Here is a 10301-nt window from a genome sequence, read left to right on the forward strand (position 1 = left end):
CAACCGGGTAATGAGAATTATCATCTCCAGAGCTATAAACCATATCTTTAAGCCATAAGACGTAAACCAAACAAACAATGACGCCATAAGCCACCTCCTAATGAGGATTCCTCCCGACTATTTATGCTGCGACCATGCATTGTTGATGCCCTCCGAATTGTTGAATTCATTTATCCCAGGTTGTTGCGAAGAGTGTGATGACCCCTGCAGAAAGGAATAACAAATATGTTTACATTGTACTACACAACATGGCTAGATAAACATTGTCTCCAATAATCGCACATTCACGGAAGGCAAATAGTACCCGACTCGAAATGGTTCCATGAGATATGTTATGGTACTCCAACATCTATCAACGACAAACTATTTCCAATAAATAACACAATATAAAAAAAATTACTAGCATCCTTTGGGATGTAAATTATTTTTATAATAACACCCGACTAGTGAATGGGGAAAGTCCATTCATAATCCCTGGCGGTATGATATATGGTGATTGCATCTGCATAAAATAAATGACTCCGTTAGTATAATGTAACTAAATGCTTCTGTGGATCCATTATGTTGCTTTAAACTATTACATACCCGACTAGTGAATGGGAAAAATCCATTTACAATCCCCGGCGGCATCATGTATGGTAGCTGCATCTATACTTAAAAAAAGACCAAATTAGCCAAATGTAAATACAAAGGGAAGACTAAGAGCAACGCACCTGATTATGAAAATTTGGATCTATTGTAGGACGACCAATGTTGCTAGGATAAAAGGTACTACGGATCTGATTTGAATGCGTTGAATAATGAGGGAAATAAGTTTGATCATGTGCTGCTTGGCCAACCAGCTCTACATTATAAAGTATTAAATATGTTAATTGATATCAAGAAGCATAAGAGAAATATTTAACTAGTCATATTAACTTGAACAATAAGTCACTCACCTCGACTTTCTATTCGCATTGAAGGTGTTCCTTTCTTAGATTTTTTCTTATTTTTTTTCTCACTTGAGCTTTTAAGCCTTCCATAACTAATTCTCTTTCCTTTCCTTCGAAGGGGGTCCAATACCGCAATGTCACACAAAGAAGCCTCGTTATCATCATCACTAGCATCCTCGATCACAACCAAACTTGACTTGTATAATGAAATGTCAATCTTCCCTTTTTTTTAAGACTTTTCTTACTATGCTCATAGTATTTCCATCTTCGGCTCCCAAACTCATCAGTTCAAAAGATTCTTGCATTAACGTGGAAAATCGATTCAACTTAGATGGACCCGTTGACCTTTGAGAAGACTCATCAGTCACATTCCCTTATTTGTCATCCTTAGTCCATCTTTTCAAAATATAGGAAGATGGAATGCCCGTAACCGATATGTTCCCAATCAACACACGCAAGGCATGGCAGCACAACCACCCCTTTGAATCAAATAATTTGCATTCACAAGAAACTGAAAAGTCTGTAGCATCAAATCGGACAACATGTTCACGTTGAATCCCCTTACACTGCCAAGTATATATCTCAACCGATCCATCGAGTGTGGTACTTGAAATCTGCTCGGAGATACTTTGCAACATTTCTTCATTAAACCTTTTGAATATGGTACGAGTATACAAAGAGGCAGCATGTGTCAAAATCTCATTGTTCAAAATCTGCATTTTGGGCTTCGCACGAGAACTATAATCATCTTGACTTTCAATTTTTTGCACGTGCTTCAATTGTTCTTTATAATGGTGAACAAGTTCTACAACGGTCCATGTCTTGGTCGATATTCGTTGGAAGACATTATTGGTGCTCTCGCTCCTTTGACTTGATCTTATACCACATGTAAAAATATCAAGACCAAAAGCTGAACTCCATTTATGTTTAAGATCATATAATCTCCGAAGCCAAGTGTTGTTCTCAGTTTTCCACTTCTCTTCCATTTCACTCCAAGTAGATTCAAATTCATCCTATGATCTGCATCTATACATAAGTGGAAAGAAATATCTATCCTTAAACTCCGGCTTGTGGTAAAGTTGTTGAATGTTTTGATTGGCATTTTTCCCAATGTGCCAAGTGCATAAACGGTGTTGCGCATTCAGAAATACCGTTTTAATGGCTTTTGCCATTGCTTGATCTTGGTTAGTGAAGATGGTTTTTGGAGCCATATTACCTATAGATTCCAAAAATTCCTTAAACAACCAAATAAATGAATCAGCAGTTTCATCCAACAAAAATGCGCAGCCAAAGAAGAGTATTCTTCCAATGGTGATTAACCCCAACAAAAGGTCTACATATCATGTTATATTTGTTGGTGCGATACATAGTATCAAACACCAACACATCACCAAAACAATCGTAATCAAATTTCAACAAGCTATCTCTCCAAAATAGATTTGTTAATGATTTTGCATTAACATCGGATTTTGCATTTGCATGCAATGAAAATGATTTAGTAGACTTTGACAATCCCCCCACTTATAACATTGGATCTTTCTGCCTGCAAGAGATTTTGAGCATCACGCAAGTTGTAACTCAAGTTTTGGCTTCCTCCTACTCTATTTGGTAAGAACTTAAATGAGGAAGTCCCCCTAATGCTAGATTTTGCCATATCGCCTAAGACTGCCTTGTCGCTATCGGGTATCATTCTTCCACATCTTATCGGATGCTTTTTCCCTTCGGGTATAAGTGCATAATTATGCTCAGAAACACACTCTATAACTTCATACACACCATTATCCACCTTAAATTTGATAGGAGCAAGACAGCTGCATCTAACTTCAAACCTGTCATATTTCCTTTCTTTATCGGATACGCTGGCGTAACACCCCTCACAGTTACACACAAACGTCCGTCGAGTTATTTCTCCTTTAACATTTCTAACCACCTTATCCTTCCCCACTCCAAATCCTTTGCCAATTGCATAAGCCGCATAATCATTATATGCTTCAACTTCATTTGGAAAAATCATACCCATTGTAGGTTCAAAACTTTTCTCCAAATCACGCATTACATGTGTAAGATGGGAAGTTTCGTTTTGCAATGAAAAGAACAAAAAGTATTTAACATAATACTTTTACAAGCAAAATAACATCTCATCCATTATTTAAGAGAGAAAAATACGTCTCTCATAGTATGAGTGATGAATTACCTCTAATTCAGCCATTGGATAACTTTGCATGTGCAAAGTAATTGTTGCGACGACTTTAAAAAAAGCAACAATCTCGGCAAAACAAGGTTCAATGCGGCAAAACCAGGTTCAATGGAGCAAAAATCTCAATGAATGCATGCTCTCGCGGCTTCCTTGGTCAAATTTCAGAACCTTCATGTCCATAGCGAAACATATTTAAGTGAGGAGGGAACCAATAAATTATAGACAGAAATAAGATTATGATATTGAAGTTTTTCACCTTGACAACAAGTTCTACAATAGCTAAAGTACTCTTCTTCTATGTGAAATCGACACTATGATTACTAAAAGCAGCTCACCAATTGACTTCAACAATTTCTATTTCCCCATTACTAAATTCAAACTAACATATGATGAGTTTGATCTAATAAAAACAAAAAATGCATGAACCGACTCACGGTTTTGCTCTTGTCGATGTGTCGGATTTCATATGTGACTTTTCATCTCCATTTGGTGCTTGTGAGCGCTGTACAGACAATTCAGTTCTCAATCACAAAATAGAAGTAATAAATCATTCTTTTGAATAATTAAGATGGTATTACACCATGAAGTCTTACTAGGGAACTCAAAAATTCGCGATGATTCTTTCTAGTTCCAGCACATAATTTGTCAAAACCGGTATCCAACACCATGTCCTAATTTATGTAAACACATTCAAGCACAACAAAATTGAAAAGTGATGCAATGATTTGGCTCGGTTGCTCTGTCATTTATCACTCGCTTCTAATCACCACTTTAGTGAACAAGGACCTCAAAAATCGAAGATTGTGTTGACATCAACCCTGTCATCTATTCGGCAAGTATGGCACTTTACCCTTATTGATAAGCTTCCAAAGGGCAGCCTTACTTTCCTTCAAGATTTCGACCAATATCCTTTGTATATTAAACTACACAAAAAGAACTACATAAATTTATTGTCAAAGGACCACAATCCAGCGATATGCAGAGAGCAAAATCATGTCGTTACATGACGCAAGTACCTATGTACCTTGTCAGAGTAGATATCGGTTCCCTTGTTGTCTATTGATATAAGAACAGCATCGTCCCGATTCGGGAAGCCGGCGCCGAAGCCACAACCCACGCCCCTGCAAAGAGCTTCAAAAAACGGATGAGGGACTTCACCGTTAACTCTTCGTCCATTGCCAGCAGCACCGCAAGAACTTCCTTGTGAATGTTGGCAAAAATCGTGTCGTTGTTGTCGCCGCAAACTCGAACTCGGGAGCCGGTCCAAAGCCACAACCCACACCGTGTCGTTGCCGCTCCACTTCGCCGTGAGCGTCGGCTCTTGGTCCATCGATGGAGCACCGCAAGAGCTTCATCGCGAATGTCGGCAACAATGGTCTTCGTCCTGTCTGCGCGTGGGTTGTGGTTGGACCTTGAGAGGGAGAAAATATTGGGGCAAAAATGGCGTTTGTCCGCCCGGTACCTTTTGTTGGACTTTGAGAGAGAGAGAGAGAGTGCAGAGCAAATTTTGATTGCGGATGGGATGGGCGCGCAGAGGAAGAGAAGAGGCAGGGAGAGAGAGAGAAAAGGGGGGGGGGAGGGAAGCGGTTGGCGTTAACGGGAGTAAACGGAGACAACAAGAATTTGGGCATTTTAAAATTTTCTGTGCGTGGAGCCTGGATTGCCACGTGGCAATCGCTGAATGTTGCGGCTCCGAGATGCGCCGGCACTCTGGTCACGCCTAATATTTTCTCGTCGTAGCTTGGTAGCCTAAAAAGTGCCCTCCATCACATTCTTATCCAGATAACAAAGGAAATTCCTTTCTATTCTTTTTTATTTTATTTTCTTGACATTTCCTTCTTCAACTTAATCTGCCAAACAAAGGAAATTTCCTTTCCTTCTTCGACCAAAAATAAAAATAAAAAATAAAAAGAAATTTCCTTCCAAATTGTAGGAAAATGACCAATTTCAAAGTAACAAAGCATCCTAGAGAGAGAAAGATGTCACGCTTGGTTGTCTCAAAGCTTGCGGGACGGCGATCTACAGTTTTGGAGCTCAAACGAAAGCTTCCTCACTCTCACGTGACGTCACTACTGTAAGCTTCAACGCTCTTCTCTGAGCTGACACTCCAGAGAGCTCGCTCATTCCCGAACAACACAAGTTGCAAACTTCGTCAGAGCAGCATCAACTACTCCAGGCCAAATCTCTCCCCGTCGCATTGGGAAGTCGTTTTCGATGTGATCCTCGGAACCCATTTTTTTCTACATCCCTTATGATGCTCGCAAAATGCCGCCAAAAGCGCTCTCTACCATTCCCGCTGACCAAACTGACCCTGGCCACCTTGTTGAAAGTGTGCTCCTCACAACCCCACCAGCTCAAGCAAATCCATGCGCTCATCCTAACCACTGGGCTCTCGGTGAAAAACAGCCTCGTCACTCAATTGCTCACCAACCAAGTAATTTTAGGGGACGTTCAGTACGCACGCAAACTGTTCGATGAAATGCACAAACCAAGAACTTTCTTGTGGAACACCCTGATCCGGGGATATGCGAAGAATGACATGCCCATGGAGTCGGTTTCGCTCTTCAGAAATATGAGTTCTCTCGGTGTTCGCCCTGACGGATTTACTTTTCCGTTTGTGGTGAAGGCTTCCACTGAACTGCCCGAGTCCAGGGCCGGTTTGGCTATCCATGCCCACGTGGTAAAATATGGGCTTGAGTATAATGCCGTGGTGAGAAATGAATTGATGATGATGTACGTGAAGTTGGGGGACATGGGATTGGCTGACTACTTGTTTGAGACTATGATAGAGAGAGATCTAGTGACCTGGAATTCTTTCATTGCAGCGTGCGTGCAGATGGGGTATGCTAGTAAGGCCCTCGCGCTGTTCCATCAGATGGGCTTGGCCAGGGTCAAGCCTGATGCCGTGACTATTGTAAGTGCCCTATCAGCATGCAGTCAGTTGGGATGTCTAAACATTGGCAATAAGATTTATGAATCTGCTGTAAATGATGGGATGGAGAGCAATATTATTGTTGAGAATGCACGGCTTGACATGTGTATGAAATGTGGTAGTAGTCATATGGCAAGAACTTTATTTGATGAAATGCATCTTAAAAATGTTGTCTCATGGAGCACGATGATTTTAGGCTATGCAGTTAATGGGAAGAGTGAAGAAGCTTTGGCTCTGTTCTCTAGAATGCAGAACGAAGGGCCAAAACCAAATTATGTCACTTATCTTGGAGTTTTATCCGCATGTAGCCATGCCGGACTTGTGAGTCAAGGTCGGGCTTATTTTAACTACATTGTGAACTCAAATGATCAGACTATTCAGCCTAGGAGAGAGCATTATTCTTTAATGATCGATCTCCTTGGCCGTTCAGGACATATTGAAGAGGCTTATAGCTTTATAATTGGTATGCCCATTGAACCAGATGCAGGAGCTTGGGGTGCTTTACTGGGTGGCTGTGCAATCCACAAGAATGTTAAAGTGGGTCAGGTTGCAGCAGATAAGCTTTTTGAGTTGGGAGCTGATATTGCTTCATATCATGTTCTATTATCTAACATGTATGCTTCTGCTGGGAGGTGGGACTACGTTGATAAAGTGAGACTAAAGATGAGAAAGAAGTGCATTAAGAAAGTAGCTGCATATAGCTCTGTTGAGTTCAACAGCAAAGTGCATATGTTTTGCAGTGGAGACAAGTCACATCCACAATCTTCAAGCATATATCAGAAGTTGGAGGACTTGTATATACAAATCAGGAGCTTGGGTTACATCTCAGAAGTTGGTTCTGTTCACCACGACGTGGAAATGGAAGAGAAGGAAGCCGTGCTGCGTGTTCACAGTGAAAAGCTTGCTGCTGCATTTGGTCTAATTAATGTAGAACCTAAAACCCCCATTAGGGTCATGAAGAATCTGAGGACTTGTGATGACTGCCATAATTTCTTTAAGTTCGTTTCAAGAATTTGCATGAGGGAGTTTATTATGAGAGATAAGAGCAGGTTCCATCATTTTAGAAATGGTATATGTTCCTGCAAGGACTTCTGGTGATTTCTCGAGAGCAGCTATACAAGAGCAGATTAATGGTGCATAGACGTGCCACTTTTGGGCATACCCAATGTAAAAAATACGAAATGTTCAATTGTAAATTACATATTGAAATTCTGTGAGAGAAAATTACAGAACAATATATATGTCATTCCATCTCCCTTCTAGTGATTTTTCTCATAAAAATAAATCAACTTATACGAACTGTAAGTCTGAAATTGAAAAAATGTAAAGAATGTTAGACAAAAATTTAGCTGCATATGAAAATATTAGGAATTTGTTTTCTGATTGGTTATTGCAATGGCTATTTATCATTTCTTTGTGCACACCCGAGCATAAAATTTAGTGTAATTTATCCCATTTCAGCTCTGTGAATTTTGCCAATTAAATTTGAAATATTTCCTTTAGTTGAATACGTTTTGGGGGCAACGAGGTAAAAATGTGGTGTGTAGGTGTGAAAATGTTACATATGTTTGCCCAATGGTGAGACATTTTGATTGGATATTGAAGAATGGACCATGATATCTCAACTAACATCCAAGGATTACTGTAAACAGACTTCTACGCTCCAATGAGTCCAATCCTTTATTGGTTTTTGTCAAACACCTTCTTGGACTAGATTGAAGAAAGGTCTGGTGGAGTTCATGAAGGAAACTGGAGTAGCTATATTTCCTGTGCTATAGATGTTGGACTAAGCATGGACAACAGAACATGGCTTTCAGTGGGATACTGCAATTATTTGTGCTGGATTTGATGTTGGATTAGGTTTTGTTTGTACTGTTCCTGTACTAACTGAATGTGGGAGATAAACTCCTATTTGCATGGAGGATTTTGGACATCTCAATTCTCCAACAAGTAGAGTCATAAAATGCAGATACAGAAGCACTGCTTAATCTCGAAGAACGCTCTTGATATTATGGATTCTTCTGACTGTCAGAAGGACGAGGCGTTTCCTGATGAGGGTCTGGTTAGGAACAAATTTGATGTTCTTTCTGAAGATTGTTTAATCCTTTTTGTTGGATAGAGTGTAAATTATTAGTTGCAAGCTGTATGTGTTGACCAGTTGTTCCTTATCTGCAGGGCATAACTCATCAAAGTAACCTTGTAGGCTGCTAATGAGGCAAATTTGCATTTGCAAAACAATCTCTGAAAATCACAATAGAAAGAACCAATTGAGGAGTTTGTATGAGTTTCATCATCAGTTGATTCTTTCTTGCCTAAGATATCTTGATGGTTGGGGTTCTGATCTTAGCGGGGAAATGAAGGGTTTTAAGTGAGCCCTGTAAGCATGCAGAAATTAAAACAGTGAGTACTTTTAAATTTTCTTGTTTGCTTTACTTGATACTAAAGTGCAAGAAACAAAATGGATTGGAATGTGAAAGGGATGGTTTTCTGGATGGAAATCTAGCCACAATCGGCAAGCTTATCAGCTCTGTAGAATTGGGTTATCTAGTCAGCTTATTTCTTCTCTTAATATGTTTCACTGGGATCAAAGAAACGTCGCTTTTATGCATTGAACTTTTTTTGACCAGAGAGCTTCTTTGTGGGGCAAGTTGAACTTTATTTGCAGATTCTATTCTTGATTCTCTTTGGATGATTGCTGGAGGCTACAACACTATCGGAAGTTCTCATGAAGCCATTAATGGGTTAGGATATTCTTTTCAGGATATTTCTTCATGTCAGCAGGTTCTTGCTGCAGTTGATCTTAATGGTGTCATTTAATTGGCATCCTCTTTTACTTGGAAGATCTAAGGGCTGGGTTGCTTGACAGATTGTTCCTAAGAGAAAAAAAAATCTAATTGCGAGTAGCTTAAGGATTCAAAATCAATTCCTGGTTCTTCTGAGCTCGTTGAAGATGGAAAGGGGCTTGCTGCAGATTTTATGAGACTGAAGCTACGCGGAAGCATCATTTTGTAAACAGAAGTGTCCATGTCGCTTGGCTCAAGTTAGGTGATCATCATATTATGGGCATTTCCCATCGAATTTTGAAATTAAGACCTGTCAGGAGGTCTAAGCAGGTTTTGCTATTGGCTGTTGGTACTAGATTAGATACTCGTGGAAATTACATATGAAACTGTTCACTTCTAAGAAAATTATTAGGAACAGAGGATGTTAATTGTTTTGGAGATAGTAATTCTATAGAATGGTGTAGGATCACTGTCAAATGTTTTAAAGTTTAAAATATTACATAAAGTCATGATTTAACATTTAATTACCGTAACACTCTCTGTCACGCGTAGCTAGACTTTGTCCTTACACTAAAGGGTGAAAATATATGATGAGGATTTGAACTTAGACCTCTAGCACTAATACAATGTTAAAATTGTGTGGCAGTAACTGCAAGATTACAACTACCAGACATCAACTCGAGGGAGAGAATATGAAGTCCAAAAGTCATTCCCAATCAGATTGTGTGATTGTACAAGAGAGGATATTTGGTGTCCTAATTTCCATTTCGAATTGTTACATGGGTTTAATTTAGTTTTTTGAAAGTTTTGTTTTTGTTTGTTGATAATTCCTATAACATCCCTCTTATTCATGTTTTATAGCTATAAATACACTATGAATAATTATAGTTTTCACATGGAAATTTTGACTTGTTCCACATTTATAATTTTCGAGCTTCAAATTTTACTTCATAATAGCGTGTAGTAAATGACTAAAATTCTGCTCTGCGAAAGCGAGTCGCTGAATTGTCTCTCTGTGTCATGCCAAAAATACTTATGCATCGATCACACAGCTCCCGTGGCGTAACCGATTAATCACATTCCGAAGGTTTCAGGGACCTGAGTCTCCTTAACTGGGTTGTTGCAAGAGAAGGAAAAGTGGTTTCATTGAGCCATATCATAAGCAACTGGCAAACCCTAATTTTATTGGTTTTGTGGAGAAGGTGTTAATCGAACTTCTGTCAACGTCGTTGTCACATTTTATCACATTAGTTTTCCTAGAGTAACCTAGGACTACGCTGCTGGCCAAAAAAAGATGAAAGAAACCTAAGACTATGCTGCTGGCCCCAATAAAAAGATAAACTAGAACTATCTGAACTTTGATTGGCCCCATGTGTCGGCAATCAGACAAAGGACAGAAGACCGGCACTAGGAATTTCTTAAGATGAATGTTAAATTATTTGGTATCATCCAACTTG

At 39.4% G+C, this 10301-nt stretch overlaps 2 protein-coding genes, 1 long non-coding RNA gene and 1 other non-coding gene across 5 annotated transcripts; 2 read left to right on the forward strand and 2 right to left on the reverse strand.

The window, feature by feature from the left end:
* Window positions 1–446: 446 nt before the first annotated feature.
* Window positions 447–1635, reverse strand: LOC125312863. The gene is made up of 3 exons (XR_007196923.1): window positions 935–1635; window positions 714–842; window positions 447–502 (listed from the first exon to the last, which is right to left on the reverse strand). It is a non-coding gene; the product is annotated as an uncharacterized LOC125312863 (long non-coding RNA).
* Window positions 1636–2427: 792 nt separating this feature from the next.
* LOC125312840 lies at window positions 2428–2952 on the reverse strand. The gene has a single exon (XM_048272457.1). It carries the CDS (start codon window positions 2950–2952, stop codon window positions 2428–2430), a length of 525 nt encoding a protein of 174 aa, XP_048128414.1.
* Window positions 2953–5074: 2122 nt separating this feature from the next.
* On the forward strand, window positions 5075–7213 carry LOC125312453 (pentatricopeptide repeat-containing protein At2g01510, mitochondrial). The gene has a single exon (XM_048272851.1). It carries the CDS (start codon window positions 5381–5383, stop codon window positions 7157–7159), a length of 1779 nt encoding a protein of 592 aa, XP_048128808.1. The 5' UTR covers window positions 5075–5380; the 3' UTR covers window positions 7160–7213.
* Window positions 7214–7313: 100 nt separating this feature from the next.
* LOC115739445 lies at window positions 7314–9711 on the forward strand. Of its 2 annotated transcripts, XR_007196984.1 has the most exons (3): window positions 7314–8461; window positions 8727–9101; window positions 9491–9711. It is a non-coding gene; the product is annotated as an uncharacterized LOC115739445 (transcript). The 2 variants fall into 2 exon arrangements; XR_007196983.1 differs by lacking the exon at window positions 9491–9711 and having other exon boundaries at window positions 8727–9284.
* Window positions 9712–10301: the final 590 nt, after the last annotated feature.

This window comes from Rhodamnia argentea, chromosome 11 (assembly GCF_020921035.1).
Source record: "Rhodamnia argentea isolate NSW1041297 chromosome 11, ASM2092103v1, whole genome shotgun sequence".
In the NCBI taxonomy this organism is placed as follows: Eukaryota; Viridiplantae; Streptophyta; class Magnoliopsida; order Myrtales; family Myrtaceae; genus Rhodamnia; species Rhodamnia argentea.